The sequence below is a fragment of the Stenella coeruleoalba genome (genome assembly GCF_951394435.1).
Source record: "Stenella coeruleoalba genome assembly, chromosome: 15".
NCBI lineage: Eukaryota > Metazoa > Chordata > Mammalia > Artiodactyla > Delphinidae > Stenella > Stenella coeruleoalba.
Window position 1 is genome coordinate 57,917,526 of NC_137161.1, and position 17,893 is coordinate 57,935,418.

Consider the following 17,893-nt stretch of genomic DNA (forward strand, 5'->3'; position numbering starts at 1 on the left):
ATCCATAAAAAAGAAAGCAGCACTGACACCAGCTACAACAGAGATGAACCCTGAAAACAATACGAAGTGAAAGGGCTCAGTCACACAAGACTGCATGTTATATGATTCTTTTACAGAAAATGTCCAGAATAGCCAAATCTATAGAAACAGAGAAATCAGTGGGTGGCAGGGGCGGGGGGGACAGGTGTATGGGGAGGGTGATGGCTGAAGGGCTCAAGGTTTCCTTCCGGGGTGATGAAAATACCCTAAAACTGATTGTGGTGATGGTTGCACAACCCTGTGAATAGACTAGAAGCCCCTGAATTGTACACATTAATGGGTGCACGGCCTGGTATGTGAATTCTATCTCAAAGCTGTTTCGATTGATGGGTCGATCAATAGCAAAAACACGCTCCTGCAACCACCGGTTCTATACAGATGTTTCAAGCAAATGTTGCCTTACCAGCCACTTGAGCTTCAAGGAAAATAAGGAGCTAAAAAAGAACACGATCCAAATCATGGGGCAGATGATGAGGCCGAGCCAGAAGACCCGAGCTTCCGCCTCTGTGGCAGCCACGGTATTTGGAGAGACCTGTGGCGGGAAAGTGATTCGGTTTCAATACTAGCGAAAATGGTTGCAAAGGAGTGTGCTAGGATTTTTGTTCACGTCACACGTGCTTCTGCCACATGTGACTTTGAACGGAGCGCCAGCATCAGTGGGCTTTGTGTATGGCGGGGATCAGATCCCACAAAGCTCAAAAGGAACCCATGGGAACTTTCCACGGCCATTTTCCCGTTCTAGCTTGACACGTATTGGAGAATACCTTTCTGGCTTCAAAAATCCAGTGGCTTTTCCCATCTTCGTCGATCTGGTTCCACCAGCGAAGGCCCACCAGGAGTCGTCCGGTTACATTCTGAGGAAAATGGACAGAATGTCTCCAAGCAGGCCACGGGTCATTCATTGATGAATAAAAGTCACCATTTCATGCCAAACTTGCACCGTGAGAAGGAGGAGAGGGGAACTGAACTGTGGGGCTTTCTCAAAATCAGTTTTGAGGCCTCTAATTCTTAACTAAGCTTACCTTAAAAAGCAACCTAAATGTCCATCGACAGAAGAATGGACAAAGAAGATGTGGTACATATATAAAATGGAATATTACCCAGCCATAAAAAAGAATGAAATAACGCCATTTGCAGCAACATGGATGGACCTAGAGATTGTCACACTGAGTGAAGTAAGTCAGAAAGAGAAGGACAAATATCATATGATATTGCTTATATGTGGAATCTAAAAATGTGGTACAAATGAACTTATTAATGAAACAGAAATAGTCACAGATGTAGAAAAGAATCTTACGGTTACCAGTGGGGAAGGGGAGGGAGGGATAAATTGGGAGATTGGGATTGACATATACACACTACTATATCTAAAATAGATAATTAATAAGGACCTACTGTATAGCACATGAACTCTACTCAATATTCTGTAATGACCTATATGGGAAAAGAATCTAAAAAAGAATGGATATATGTATATGTATAACTGTATAACTGACTCACTTTGCTGTACAGCAGAAAAGTAACACAACATTGTAAATCAACTATACTCCAATAAAAATTTTAAAAACAAAGTTTCACTCATGAAAAAAGGACTCCCCAGACACACACACACACACACACATATATATTCATATTATATGGAATTTTAAAATATATTATTTATAATATTATGTCATATGTAAAATTTACAAAAAATCCAAAGCCCTATGGAGTTGTCACCCTCATATACTACATGTTTGCAAGCATGACAGAAGCCATTTATTCGACTAAGCAATGTATTTTTTTCTCTAACTTTAAGTGACAGTATTCAGCTTAGTATTCTTAAGTACACATCAGCAGTTTAAACCAAAGTGCCTCTGAGCCCAAATCAGCCACATGCATCAGAACTGTGAGCATCTGGAAACGCAGCCACGTGTTTCAGGAGCGAGGCTGTCACAGGTGAGGGGGCCTTACCTTCACAGACCAGAAGTCGAAGGACAGGAGGAGAAGCACGGTGACAAAACAGCCCACGAAGCTTCTGCTGAACCAGTCACAGCCCACATAGGTGATGGTGGCACTCACTCGGAAAAACAGGTGGAAAAACGTGGCCACCGGGTGCCTAGGGAAGAACCCAGAGCCCCCTCACTCCAGGGCCCAAAGGGCAGTGGCTGAACTCACTCTGTGGTTTCCGTGTCCCACGTGTTCCGCATACATTTAAACCCAAACTCTTTCAGGCTGCAGCGCTAACCTAGAAGGCTCGAAACAATCCTCATCACACCAGCATTTTTTCCCCACCCTCTTAAAGAATCCAGTACTTTCCCCTAATTTGACTCCAAATATCACCTGCCCTGTTTGCAAACGGGTCACCTTTGAAGTAAGCTGTGTCGGTGACAGTGATCACCACCTTCCTGCCTAGCAGCGACAGTGACCAATTCCCCAAAGGGAAATGCTGGGTTATTCCGCCAGTGACTGAACAGCGCGGCCATGTGCAGCCCACGGGTGCAGAAGCCTCACATCAGTGGGGGCCTCGTGTTCCTGATGGAGGGAAGCGAGCACGACATGCACAAGTCGGCGCCAACCCCCGGCCACTTGTGATGAGCTGCATTTCAACGCTGGAGCCAGAAAGCAGCTGTGCGCAAGGAGGAGGGGGTGGGGGAGGGATGGGCTGGGAGTTGGGGATTAGCAGATGCAAACTATTATATATAGGATGGATCAACAAGTCCTACTGTATAGCACAGGGAACAATATTCAATACCCTGTGATAAACAATAATGGAAAACAATATGAAAAAGAATGTATATAGGGACTTCCCTGGTGGTCCAGTGGTTAAGAATCTGCCTTCCAACGCAGAGGACACTGGTTCCATCCCTGGTTGGGGAACTAAGATCCCACATGCCACGGGGCAACTAAGCCTGTGTGCCTAACTACTGAGCCCTTGCGCCTCAACTAGAGAGAAGCCTGCGCATCACAACGAAGAGCCCGAGCACCGCAACTAAGACCCGATGCAGCCAAAAAATAAAAATAAGATAATACGAATTTTTAAAAATAATGTTTATATATGTATAACTGAGTCACTCTGCTGTACAGCAGTAATTAACAACATTGTAAATCAACTATAATAAAATTTTTTTTAAAAAACTTCTATACAATTAAAAAGAAACTATCTTTAAAAAAATAAAAAGCAACCCTGCGAGCCCCATGACGGGTGGCAATACATTGCTGGGCGGGGAGGGCAGGCGACTCTACTCAGCAAACCTCACCTAGTAGTGCCAGATCCGATATCTTGACGGGAAGCCAGAAACACAGACTTTTCATGGGAAATCGGATTTTTACACAAAGGTCACTAATTATGTTAACAAAAATGCCACAGGCTGTGCTGCACACTGGCCTGTGAGCCTCCGGCTTGCCACATCAGGGGGAGCAAAGGTAGCCAGCAGGCCTGTGGGGGACAAGCCTGCTTGACCTTCCGAGAAGGAAGGTGGTCAGGGTAAGCACCCAGGAGGCTCCTATAGAACCGTGGGTTTCTGACGCCCAAGGGAGCGTCAGCTAAGATTCAGAGGCAGGATGTGTAATGACATCTGCATTTACTCCTCATGTTCTAAAGGAAGAAGGGGCTGTGCGGAACCCCAGCTGTCCTCCAGAACGTTCTCACCTGTGCCTTTCAGATGCTGAGCTCTCCTGGCGACCGTACCTGGCATTTAAGAATTAGACATGATCACGTAGCACTTCCAAACCTGGAATGTTCCAGAAGTTAAGACTCTTGGGAGTCTCTTATACCCTTTTCACCTTAAACCTTATTGAGGATCTTTCAACTAATTGTCTAAGTACAATTTTGCCCCCTTCACTCCAAGATAAATGAGTCCTTTTCCAATAACTGAACATCCTTCGAGGGCAGAGACCATGTTTTCAATAATTTTATATCCCCCAGAGCACCTGGCATTAAGATTCTCGGCAAATATTTGTTGTGTTGAACCTTATAATCCAGTCCCTTCAGGCTCACTGGGGACATCTGTCCTTTTTGGCACCAGAGACAGATTTCATGGAAGACAATGTTTCCGTGGACGAGGCGGGGGTGGGGTGTGCTGGGTGGGAGAATGGTTTGGGCGGTAATGTGAGCGATGGGGCGCGAGCGGCAGATGAAGCTTCGCTCGCTCACCTGTGGCTGTGCGGCCTGGTTCCTAACAGGCCACGGACTGGTACCGGTCTGTGGCCTGGGGGTTGGGGATCTCTGTTGTAGAACAATACAGACTTAAAAGGTTTACAAGAGACCCAAGTGTGCACTGATCCAGGGTGAAACCTGGAAGTTATGCATTCAAATAAATCCCCTGCCCACCCACTGGTTTTCTATTTTTGACTGTGGTTTCCTGAAATAAAATGCAGGAAAAATTCCACCTGTTGGAAGGTTCTGTTTATTTAGTTGGGTCCTGGTTGACTGTTTCCGTAACTTGAATGGAAGGTCTTATTATTGTTGTTCTTGCTGTTGTTATAATTATCCAAAGCAAGTAGAAAAGGATGCCCGTTGTACTTCCATTGTTTTGATCCTGTTTTACGCGGGTTGTTCTCTGGGCAACCCTCCAAACCCTCACTCTGTCCACCTCTGCAGTTTGCCCAGCCTGTGCCCCACCGCTAACGTGGATGTGGTCTCAGATCAGCTTTCTAGTTTGGAGAGTTTTGAAGGCCATGGCTTGAGCCTGCCCACCCTTCCCTGACATGGGGTCCTCCGTCCCCCCCAGCCTTTTCTCCTGCCACCTCCGCAGCCACGGAGCACACACGCGCCGACAGTCCCCTCCACCTCTCAATGCCACCAGCTTCCAACTCCCCCCTCCCAGGCATCCACCTGGTCACCCCCTTGAAAGGCAAACAGTACAGAGGTGCCTGACTGCCAGGGTCCAAATCCCGGCTCCAACCTAAGCTACGGAACCTCTCACCGCCTCAGTCTCCACTTCTGTAAAATGGGAATGCCCAGAGGAGCCACTGCCGAGGGTATTCGATTAAAAAGATCAAGTGAAGGTAGCAGGTATGTAATGCCTGAAACACCCACCATGCTCAGTCATTGTGAACAGCTGACAGTCTCACTGTCACTCAAAACCGTTCCAAGGAGCCAAACTGTAAAATTCCCCCTCTGACCACAACCTTCTCTCTCTCACTCCCCAGGGGCTGACTTTTCAACCGTGCAGGGATCCCCCAAGACTCCTGATCTCCCCATATTCCCCCAGCCCCTCCACTTTCACCAACGAAACTTCCTTATCCTCAACGTGAGTATTTTCTGGTCAGTATCCATCTCGCTCCCTCCACCCGCCAGGCAGAAGCCTGTTATCTCAAGAGGAGGAGGAGAGAATGACTGATGGAGAAAGGAGAAATGAGATCACCTAAGTCAAGGTGGGGAGGGTCTAGCTGGGCTTCTGTTTAAATTTAAATCCACTTTCACAGTTCTGGGCCCAGGACATGCCTTGTCCCCCACCTTGGAGGGAAACCCGGTAGGTTCTCATGGAATGTGCTTGAAAGTTACCCGAGAAGGCCTTAAAACGCACGCAACACTGCCCTGGACCCGGGACATGCAGATTCAGATCTGGAGTGGGGCCTGGACATGAACTTTGTGAAGGAAAAGCACTGTTCTACCCTGGATTCACAAACTCCAGCCCAAGGGCCAAATCTGGCCCACTTCCTATTTCTGTAAATAAAGTTTTATTAGAACGCAGCCACGCTCACTCAATCGCTGGCAAAGCCGAAAATATTTACCCAGAACTTGTGCCAATCCCTGCTCTGGATGGGCAAGAAGAACTTGGTGATAAAATTAGGCTCCATTCAAAACAAACCAAAATGAAGCAAACTGTCACTCACGGCCTCTTCTCTCCACCCGCACCCCCAAAAAATCCCCTTTCCAAAGCTGCAGGGTGGGAGCTGCCCGACTGGCAGAAACAATGGATTGTGCTAGAGGTCAGAGCAGTGTTCTCTCTGGGGATGGTAGAGGGCCAGCAACTGGGAAGGCGCACAAGGGGGCCGCCAATGCTGGAGGTGCTCCGCATCTTGACCTGTGTGGGCATGTGTATAAAAATTCATCCAGGGCTTCCCTGGTGGCGCAGTGGTTGAGAGTCCGCCTGCCGATGCAGGGGACACGGGTTCGTGCCCCGGTCCGGGAAGATCCCACATGCCGCGGAGCGGCTGGGCCCGTGAGCCATGGCCGCTGGGCCTGCGCGTCCGGAGCCTGTGCTCCGCAACGGGAGAGGCCACAGCAGTGAGAGGCCCGCGTACCGCAAAAAAAAAAAAAAAAATTCATCCAACTGTGGATTTAGGATTAGTGCCCTTTCCTGTATGTATGCTACACCTCAATAAAAATTCTGATTGAAGCCATTGACCAAAGAAGAATCTCTGCAAGTCACCCTAAAATTTCTACACGAGCTACAGCCCAGCAACTGCACTCCTATTTACCCAAAGGAGTTGAAAACTTACGTCCGCACAAAAACCAGCACACAGATGTTTCTAGCACCTTTAGTCATAGTTGCCCCAGATTGGAACCGACTAAGATGTCCTTCAATAGGTGAATGGATACATCATAGTACATCCACACAATGGACCGTTATTCAGCGCGAAAAAGTAATGAGCTCCCAAGCCATGAAAAGACATGGAGGAACCTTCATGCATATGACACCGTAAAAGAAGCCAGGCTGAAAAGACTACATACTGTATGATTCTAACTCTATGACATTTTGGAAAAGACTTAGCTATAGAGATAGTAAAAAGGTCAGTGGTTGCCAGGGGTTAGGGGAGAGGGAGGATGAATAATTGGAGCCCAGGGGATGTTTAGGGCAGTGAAACTAGTCTGTATGATACTGTATTATACATTTGTCAAAGCCTGTGGAAGGTACAATTCCAAGAGTGAACCCTGATGGAAACTATGGACTTTAGTTAATAATAATGTACTGGCTCATCATAACAAATGGATGACACGAATGCAAGATGTTCATAATAGGGGGAACTTTGTGGTGGGGAGGGGCTTATGGGGATTCTCTGTACTTTTTGCTCCGTTTTTCTGTAAACCTAAAACCGCTCTAAAAAATGGACACAGTTTGGGGGCGGTGCCCTGTCTAGACAGAGTAAAGTCGGTGGTGGGCGTGGGGAGGACTGCATCCCACAGGCACCCTACGCATCCCCCTTCCCACAAACTTCTAAAGCACGTTTGATTTGGGGCCGGGTGGGGGAAGGTTGATTTAATCCTCAATTCAGCAGTGATCTAATAGTCTCTTTGAAAGTTGCCCTTTATTGGTTTCAAATACTTTGAAGACTGACTTCCTCATCAGACGTCCTATTTTAAATTCTCTTTCAGACACTCTGCAAAGTCTTATGCTTTTCACTGTGGCAAAGGTCTGAGGAAAGATGGTATCTTTTCTCCTTGCTTCACTTTGCTACGAAAATAGCATCTGAGATGATGTCTAGAATTTGTTTCAAGATAATCCGGGGGTGGGGAGTGGATGGGGGTGAAGACGAAACAGGCTGGTCACGTGCCGATCATGACTGAGCAGGGCAAAGGGAATACCAGGGTCATTGTTCTCTGTACTTTTATGTAAATTTGAATTAAAAAATAGAACAACAAAGAAATGATCAGAGGCAGCCTCAACTTTGCATTGAGGCAAGACGCGTTTCAGAAAAAAACGAGCCCATTGATATTCTGGGGGCCATCTGTGGTCCAAATAAAAATAAATTCAGACCTAAAAATCCCCAGTTGAGTAATTGGCCATTACAGTTGAATGTGTGAGAAAATTCCAGAAAGCAGGTCCTTTCGTCTGGGCTTACCAGTCCCTATGCAAAAAAAAGGGCCACCACTCTCTGTGGAGTAAAAATGCCCACTCTGGCCCCTACCTGGACAGTGGGTACAGTGGAAGCCAGAGAACCCGGATCCACATTCATGCTCCATCCTTGCTGCACACATGGTCCTGGACAGGGCACTAAACCACTCAGAGCCTCAGTTTACTCATCTATAAAATGGGAGAGTTACATTTAACCTCAGACGTCCAAGGCTTCTGGGATGAAAACTACCTACGATTCCAGATCAGAGGGGGCCTCAGGTCACTGTGGTTAATATCACTCTATTTATTGTTTGATTCATTCACGGTCGAGATCTTTGAGAACAGGAGAAAGTGAGAAAAAGCCTCGGCAGGTGACGATCTTTTTGGATGTCTTCCGTTAGATGTTTTTCCCTGTTGTTGAAAAGAAGTACGATGCTGCTATTTATTTCTTCAGCCCCGACACCCACTTAGAGTCAGGTGGCTCTTCTGCTAACAGCAGCGTAACACCAGGAAGACGTGGGAGGAAGGGGACTCCGAGGTGTGACGGAGAGACGGCTAAGACCACATCTGCCCAGCCCTCGGCCCATCCACCTGCTCCCCACGTGCCCTGGAGCCTGTTAGAAATGCAGGATCAGCAGCCCCACCCCAGGCCCCCTGAGCCCGAATCTTCATGTTAACAAGACCCCAGGTGATCTGTATGCTCACTGCCATCCAGGAGCCCTCCTTTGTTCCATTTTCAAGATAAACTCAGTTCGGGGAACAAAGCAGGAAGGAAGGAAACCACACCCAAAAAAGCAGAGGACCCTATGAGCCCTTCAGAAACCGTGTGGGCCTGGCTAACCCAGGGCGTGCGCCATGGGGGCGGGACTGTTCTTCTCTAGAATGCTCCAGATGCAACCACAGCTCCGTCATCCTTCAGACTCCAACTTCTTGCTTCAAATGACAGCACATCCTCCTCCTCCCCCGACATCTGGGCCCGGGACGGGCAGGTTTAAGGCTGTTGGGATGTCTGAGCAGATGCTGATTGCTAAGTCCTCATAGCTTTGATTCAAAGGTCAGCACAATAGAGGTTTGAGTGTGGAAGCGAATAAAAGAACAGACGTCCCTCTGGGCACTAAGTCTTCCCTCTAGTTTCTGTTCTTTCTTTCTTTTTAGAGAGACACTCCAACTTTATTGGCTGGGTATGCGTGGCAGCAAAACGCCGGCAAAATGTCAGCGGGCCCCTGGCCGCTCGGCCCTGGATGGGCCCTGTGCAAGGACCCTCACCTCTCCCCTGGGGGCACCCAGGCCAATTCCCCTACCTCCACCCCAGCTACTGCTCACTGCCCCCTGCTGCTGCTGCTGGAACCACGGGCCAAATTCCTTAAAGACCCAGAGTTTTCAGAAGAAATGGGAAAACAAAAGAGCTGAAAACAAGCCTTCAAACAAAAACGTGTACACGCATGTCCACGGCAGCAACATTCACCATCACCGAAAGGTGGAAACCACCCAAATGTCCATCAGCGGACAAGCAGATGAGCAAAACGTGGCCTGTCCACGCAATGGGACGTCACTCAGCCATAAAAAGGAATGAAGCACAGATACCTGCTACAATGTGGGCGAACCTTGAAAACCTTAGGCTCAGGGAAAGAAGCCAGACACGAAAGCACAGATACTGTATGATTCCACTTAACCTAAGCTACCCAGAAAAGGCAAATTCATAGAGACAGAAAGTAGAACAGAGGCTCCTGGGGGCTGGCGGGAGGAGGAAATGGGGAGTGATTGCTCCATGGACACAAGCTCTCAGGTTAGGGTGACGAAGCGGTTCTAGAGATGGATGGTGGTGACGGTGACACAACAGCGTGAATGGACTTATTGCCACTGAGTTGAAAATGGTTAAAATGGTAGATTTTTTTGCTATGTACATTTAACCACAACTTAAAAAAAAAAAAACATGAAAAGAATTATTGGAGTACTGATGCATGCGACAACATGGAGGGACCTTGAAAACATACTAAGTCAAAGAAGCCAGACAGAAAAGGCCCCATATTGTAGGATTCCATTCTTGAAATGTCCAGAATAGGCCAGTTCATAGAGACAGAAAGCAGAACACTGGTTGCGGGGGCTTGGGGGAACGGGGAGTGTCTGCTTAACAGCTATGGGGTTTCCTTTTGGGGTGATAAAAATACTCTGGAATGGAATAGTGATGATGGTTGCTTAACATTGTGAATGTCCTAAATGCCATTGAATCGTTCACTTTAAAATGGTTAAGGGACTTCCCAGCGGTCTGGCATTTAGGATTCAGCACTTTCACTGCCAAGGGCCCAGGTTTGATCCCTGGTTAGGGAACTAGGATCTCACGAGCCACGTGATGCTGCCAAAAAAATGAATACATAAAATAAAATGGTTAAAAACATCACTTTGACGCTATGTGCATTTTACAATTTAAAAGAGAAAAGAAATGGCGGGAGAAAAGACGCGGCCTTCACTGGCTCTCCTTTAGAGAGAGAGGTTGGGCGGTGAGTAAAAGGTCCTGGGTACAAGTTCAGAGACAAATTAGCAGATTCAAATCCCAGCTCCACCACTGAGGACCTGTGTGACCTTGAGCAAGTGACTTAACCTCGCTGTGCGTCAGTTTCCTCATCTATAAAATGGGATAATAAGAGTCAGGGATGCTGAGTTGCACAACACCGGGGGGCATCATTCCATCATAGTCAGTGTGAATCGTGTTCCCTGGAGTAGTGCAGTGCACACACTGGGAAGTACCGAGTGCACGGAGCTGCCGGGAAGATTACATGAGAATCATGATGTACATAAAGGGCTGGGGATACTGCCTGGTGGGCAGTGAGAGTTCAGTACCAACTATGAACAGAAATAACTGTGCATTTGCCCTGGGGGCTAATCATTCCGCCACCTTCCTGTTATATAATGCAGTGCTTCTCCACATACAAACCACCCGGCTCTCTTTTTAAATGCAGACGCTGATTCAGGAGGTCTGGGATGGGGCCTGAGATGCATTTTAATGAGCACCCAGGTGATGCTGATGTTGCAGGTCCATGGACCACCCTCGGAGTAGCAGGGAACAGGGGAAAGCAGTCACTGCTGTACCCATTTCCCAGGGCTGTTGTAACAATGCACAGAAAACTGGGCAACTTCAAACACCAAAATCACGTTGTCTTAGAACCTGCCTTTTTCGCTGTGCTCAAAACAACAAAGCAAAACAAAACAAACACCAAAATCTCTGTCTGCAGGATTGGTTCCTTCTGGGGGATACTCTATCCCAGGACTCTCTCCTACCTTCTGATGACAACTGGCACCCTTGGCCTTCCCTGGCTTGTAGCTGCCTCGCTCCAACCTCTGCCTGTGTTGTCTCATGGCCTTCTCCAAGTGTTTGTCTTCACATGGCCATCTTTTTATAATGACACCAGTCATCTAGGACTAGGGGCCCACCCTACTCCAGGATGACCTCATCTTAACTAATTACATCTGCAAAACCCCTATTTCCAAATGAAGTCACGTTTTGAGGTACTGCAGGTTAGGACGTCCATATATCTCTTTCGGGGAGGATACAAGTCAACCCATAACACCCGCCTGGGGACAAATGAGCCCAAAGAAAATAAGCAGCGAGGTTGGAAAGGGACAGAGAGCCATTTTGCAGATGAGTCGGGAGCTCAGGGAGGTGAAGTGAACTGCCCCAGGGTCAGAGCAAAGAAGCAATTGCCCAGGTGATGCGCTGCTGGAATCAGGTGCGTGCTCTGCTCTCCAGCTGCAGGCCCTGGAGAGAACTGCTGCCCATGGAAGGACCATCTTTTCTGATTTGCACGGAGGAGGTGCATCATGGGCTGGCAGCTGCTCTGAGTGGCAGAATCAGCCACACAATCTCAGCCCAGAGTTTCATAGCTGCCCCTCCTGTTGGCTGCCCCGATGAACTGCAGGTCAACTGAAAGGGACCCGTGCTTGGTGACAACAGTGAATCCCCAAAATACGTCCACTAAGAGATGCTATCAGCCCTGCTTGATGCACTTCCTAGCCACAGAGCCAGAGAGCTGGCACAGGAGAGGAAACCAGACTGTGGCTTCTAAACTCCATTCTCCAAAGGAGCCAGGGCTGCTTGGAGAAGTGGCGATTCCAGGCCATCCCAGCTTGATGAGGCTGGGACATCGGAACATCCCAGGTTGCAAGGAAGCTGTCAAAGACCATGAGCGCCAGGTCAAGAGACTCAGCGGCCAATGGGTAGAGCCTCCCACTGGCCAAAGATGGGACAACTTGAGCAGCAATAAGAATGTTGTAGCCCGTGAGTCATGTGATGCTTAATCAGAACCCTCAGTGGTCCCTTATGGGGGATGCTGGCGAACAAACTCATCCCTTGAAAGCGGAAAAATGAAGAGCAAGCATCAAACGTTTACTATGTCTTTTCTCTGTAAAGTGTATCTTGCAATGACTAAATATTTGAAGAGGGGGAGTTTCTCGTTCTGGATTCCTTCAGCTTACGAATGGAGACAGAATGATAGCGTTAGAATGCCACCATGCTGAAGCCCCTAGTGCATTCAAGAGAAGCAGCTGAGGGCTTCCCTGGTGGCGCAGTGGTTGAGAGTCCGCCTGCCGATGCAGGGGACACGGGTTCGTGCCCCGGTCCGGGAAGATCCCACATGCAGCGGAGCGGCTGGGACCGTGAGCCATGGCCGCTGAGCCTGCGCGTCCGGAGCCTGTGCCCCGCAACGGGAGAGGCCACAACAGTGAGAGGCCCGCGTACCACAAAAAAAAAAAAAAAAAAAGAGAAGCAGCTGAGGACAACCAGGCATTGGGAGCCCCTGATGGAAGAACTCACCCCCTCCCTTGAAGTCAGCTGTGCCCCCAAAATATCACACCTGAATCTCACCAAGCTCAAGAAACATAGGGAACAAAGGCAAAGATTGAAGGACACATCAGGGTTGCGATCAGCAATTTTCCAGACTGTGAGAAGCTCTACAGAACAACAAATCAATTGCAAAGGGGGAAAAAAATGAGAGAGAGCAAGGAGAGGACTGGGAAATCTACAGATGAAAAGGGACCTAAGAAATCCAGCCACCAATTGCAAAATGTGGAAGATATTCAATTGTGGTTCCAACAAATAATAAAGTTATGAGACAATCAAGGGAATTTGGACCCCGGGTATTTCTTGATTGAAATATCATGGGAATTGTTAACCATTTTTAAAGTGAGAAAATGCTATTGTGGTTTTGCTTTTAAAAACCAATTCTTGTCTTTTAGAGATAACATCACAATATTTATGTTTGAAGTGATGTAATGTCTGGGGTTTGTTTCAAAATAATCAGGGGGAGGGGGAGAGGCAGGGTATAAATGAAAGAAGATCGTTCAGGAGTTGATCATTTCTGAAGCTGTGTGATGGCCACATGGGGCTCATTTATATTATTCTATTTGGTATACGTTTGGAACTCTTCAATAATTTTTTTTTAAGGAAGCAGACTACTGCCTTTCGAATTCCAGTTCTGTCATTTACTGTGTGACCTTAGACCAGTGACTCAACCTTTCTTGTTCAGTTTCCTCACCTGTAAAATGGGGCTAATCACACCTACTTAACATCAGGGCCTGGAGTACAGTGTCTACATCTGTAGACACACATGCATTTGTTCCTTTTTTGGGCTGGGATCTGTAAGTAGCCAGCCTCTGAATTGGCCCCCATGATCCCGACCCCCTGGCATTTATACCCTTGTACAGTCCCCTCCAACAATGCATCACTGGGGCTGGTCTGCATGACTGATAGTACACATTAGAAGTAATTGTTTATCATACCTGATATTAGGTCATAAAAGACACTGTGGCTTCTGTCTTGGTCACTCTCTTTTGCTCTCTCCCTTGCTTTCCCTGGGGGAAACCAGCTGCCACGTTGGGAGCAGCCCTATGGAGAGGTCCACATGTCTAAGAAACTGAGGCCTCCAGCCAACAGCCACATGAGGGAGCCCTCTTGGAAGCAGCTCCTCCTGCCCCAGTCAAGCCTTAATATGACAGCAGCCTCATGAGACCCTGAGACAGAACTATCCAGCTAAGCTGCCCCAGTTTCCTGAGCTTCAGGCACAGTGTGAGATCATAAATGTTTGTTGTCTGAAGCTGCTAAGTTTGGGGTAACTTGTTATACAGCAGTAGCTAACACATACAGGCTCTAATGTTGAAGAGTTTAAACTCTGTATAATCCACATTATGTTTTGGCCAGTGGTTTCAAAGGGCAGAAAGGGCAACGAGAGTCAGCTTCCTCCAAGAATCCGGGTGATAAAATGAAGAGTTGCAGTCTTACTTGAAGACAGCTGGTGGTGGGGGGAGATCACGAGGGCAGCTGCAGTTACGCTCACCTCTTTTAACCAGGAGACTCAGAGTTATTAACTGAGGGCGAGAAAAAAGCAGAGAGGCCAAGGACTGATTTTTCCAGAAGGTCAGAGCAGAAGTCAGCCAGCAGGAAGGCACTTAGAGCAGGTGGTACCTCAGGGAGGTTGAAGGAGGTAAGAAACCTGTATTCCTGTTTGTTGTCACCCTCACTCTGAGTGAGATGTTTGTTTTTTTTTTTTTTGCACGGGAAGCAGAGAGTAGAATTCACCTATTTAATGTGCTTTAGCTACTAGATTCTGCTCAACAGTGGGCAGGATCTGAAGTCATCAAATACCCTTAAGTGAGGTTGGGTCTGTAATCTGGCTCTTGGGAGCATCGGTTTCCTCATCTGCAAAATAGAATCCTGTCTTTCCCTGCATTTTTATTTTTGACCATTTTAAATTTTAAAAAAATATTTATTTATTTTCCTTATTTTTTTGGCTGCATCAGTTCTTAGTTGCAGCACATGAGATCTTCGTTGAGGCGCCAGGCACCAGGGCACATGGGCTCTGCAGTTGTGGCGCGTGGGCTCTGTAGTTTGCAGCACACAGGCTCTCTTGTTGAGGTGTGTGAGCTCAACAGTTGTGGCATACGGGCTTAGTTGCCCAGTGGCACGTAGGATCTTGGTTCCCTGACCAGGGATCAAACCCACGTCCCCTGAATTGGAAGGCGGATTCTTTACCACTGGACCACCAGGGAAGTCCCTTTTTTGACCATTTTAATGTGTCTGGAATCAGGATGCATCCACTAAAGGATGCAAATATTAATATGGTGTTTATTCCCCACCCCCAAGAGCTATAACTGAACCAGTGTACCTTCAAATGATAGCATCTTATGCAAACTATTATACATAGAATAAACAATAAGTTCCTACTGTATAGCACAGGGAACTATATTCAATATTATCCTGTGATAAACTATAATGGAAAAGAATATGAAAAAGAATGTGTATATATATACACACACATGTATAACGGAAATTAACACAACGTTGTAACTCAACTATATGTCAATAAAATAATTTTTTAAAATGATAGCATCTTAGAAACAAAGAGCCTTACAGGTTATTTAACGAGAGAATTGAATAAAATCATATTAATTCATTTAGCAAACACTGTGGGAGCCTCATTAAACTAGTTTTTCTTCTTTAGAACAGCCTGTGACACTTTAAAAAATATCTGTGTTTGCTGGCAACAAAAGGATGTTCCAGATGCAGTCTGACCAGTTTCTGCCTCAAGATTTGGAAGTGGCTCCTCTCTAAGGAGCCTGGGTTCTTTGAGCAGCAAAATGCAGGTAAGATGTGGTGGAGGGCAAAAAAAGTGCCAAATCTGGGCCACCTTTAGTAGTGACAGAACTTGAAAAAAAGGCCTTTTAGAACACAACATCATTTCTGCAGCATTTCTGCCAAAAATCATGACCTGGATCTAGTCATGAATAATATAAGACAGACCCAAGTTCAGGTACATTCCTCAAAATAGCAAACCTTTACTCCTCAAAACTGTCCATGTCACGAAAGACAGAAAAAGGCTGAGAAAAGCTCAAGAATAACTAACTGCAGGGACTTCTCTGGCAGTCCAGTGGTTAAGACACCACGCTTCCACTGCAGGGGGCGTGGGTTCAATCCCTGGTCAGGGAACTAAGATACCACATGCCATGCAGTGTGGCCAAAAAAAAAAGAATAACTAAATGCAATGGGTGATCCTAATTGGACCTTGAACTGGGAAAAAAAAAATTACAATAAAAGACATGGGAATATGGACTGAAGATTAGGTAAGTGTCTCATTTTGAATCACTGTCCTCTGTTTATGTAAGAGAATATCCTGTTCGTAGAATACACATTGAAGGATTCAGGAGGAAGTGAGCATTATATGTTCATTTTACTCTTAAACACTTCATAAAATAAGCACACACACAGCAAAGTGTTAACAATAGCTGAATCAAGGTAAAGGACACGTCTCAGTTCTTTGTACTATTCTTGCTACTTTCCTGTAAGTTTGAAATTATTTCAAAGTAAAAAGTTTTTTAAGTCGTTTTAAGGACATTGCTTCCAAACATGATTTTCCAATTTAACATATTTTGTTGCTATATTTTACAATTCTTTAACCTGGGGTCTCATCAACCACTAAAATTCCCCATCACTCTGAAAGCAGTAAGTTTTGTAATTGCCGTGCATGTGTGTTTATCGTTTGCAGGATAATTCGATATTCAAAGTGATGACTAAAATGGAAATTGCAGTTTAAATTGTCCAACAACATAAAATTAAGTTCATAGTCAACTTAATTATAGATGCTTTAAACTGATTTTCAAAATTGCTTAAGAAATAAGGCAGTTTGAGAAATTGGGCCTAGAGCAACGGCACCACGTTTATTGAACACCTATTATTTACCAAGCACCATGCCAGATCCAAGCGAAGTACAGTGAACCAAATGCACCAAGTCCTGCCCTCATGAACATCACTGGGGTGGGGGGCATGTGGGGGAGGGAAGCAAATGGGAAATTTCTTTTTTTTTTCCCCAACATCTTTACTGGAGTATAATTGCTTTACAATGGTGTGTTAGTTTCTGCTGTATCACAAAGTGAGTCAGCTATACATATACATATATCCCCACATCCCCTCCCTCTTGCGTTTCCACCCTCCCTATCCCACCCCTCTAGGTGGACACAAAGCACCGAGCTGATCTCCCTGTGCTATGCGGCTGCTTCCCACTAGCTATCAATTTTACATTTAGTAGTGTATATATGTCCATGCCACTCTCTCACTTCATCCCAGCTTACCCTTCCCCCTCCCCGTGTCAAGTCCATTCTCTACGTCTGCGTCTTTATTCCTGTCTTGCCCCTAGGTTCATCAGAACTTTTTCCTTTTTTTTTGATTCCATATATGTGTTAGCATATGGTATTTGTTTTTCTCTTTCTGACTTACTTCACTCTGTATGACAGACTCTAGGTCCATCCACCTCACTACAAATAACTCAATTTCGTTTCTTATTATGGCTGAGTAATATTCCATTGTATATATGTGCAAATGGGCAATTTCAACTCAGTCTGAAAGGTGTCATTAATGGGGTAAGCAGAGTCATGATCAAAATATTCAACATGGCATGGCCACTATCCTGTCAGAATGGACAGTGGTGCAGGGTGCCCCCAGCTGCCCCTGCTATTCCAGGTGCTAATCCTTTAGTTATGAGGGCAGGGTATCCACAAGGCTCTTGGCTATTTCGTGACATTTTAGCAAACCCAAGAGGTGGGCACAACAGCTGGCCACCAGGCTGGGGTAGACACGGGGGCACTTGGGGCTGACAGGAGGGGCACCTAGCTCAGAGTAGGGGATGGTTCTTAGTGATGAGGATGAAGATCTAAAGGACATGGGGTTTCTTTTGCAGGTGATGAAAACATTCTGGAATTAGACAGTAATGATGGTTGCACAACCTTTGGAATATACCAAAGGCCACTGAATTGTAGCCTTTAAAGTGGTAAATGCTATGGTATATGAATTATATCTCAATTAAAAATAAATGAATTTTTAAAAAATACTTTAAGATCAGGTTAAATTAGGAGTTTGGGATTAACATATACACACTACTATATATAAAATAGATAACTAATAAGGACCTACTGTATAGCACAGGGAACTGTACTCAATATTTTGTAATAACCTATAAGGGAAAAGAATCTGAAAAAGAATATACATATATATATACACACACACATATACACACACACACATATATAGTATAACTGAATCACTTTGCTTT

General features: G+C 46.0%; 1 protein-coding gene across 2 annotated transcripts in view; it reads right to left on the bottom strand.

The window, feature by feature from the left end:
- Nucleotides 1-17,893, bottom strand: part of TVP23A (trans-golgi network vesicle protein 23 homolog A) — a 32,137-nt gene that overhangs the window by 2,717 nt on the left and 11,527 nt on the right. Inside the window, exons 2-4 of one of the 2 annotated variants that reach the window (XM_079944528.1) lie at nt 1,993-2,137; nt 804-893; nt 443-571 (exon numbers count right to left, since the gene is read on the bottom strand). In XM_079944528.1, coding sequence (XP_079800654.1) covers nt 443-571; nt 804-893; nt 1,993-2,137 — 364 coding nt within the window. The remainder of the gene's footprint in view (nt 1-442; nt 572-803; nt 894-1,992; nt 2,138-17,893) is intronic. The other variant, XM_079944529.1, reaches the window with a different exon arrangement.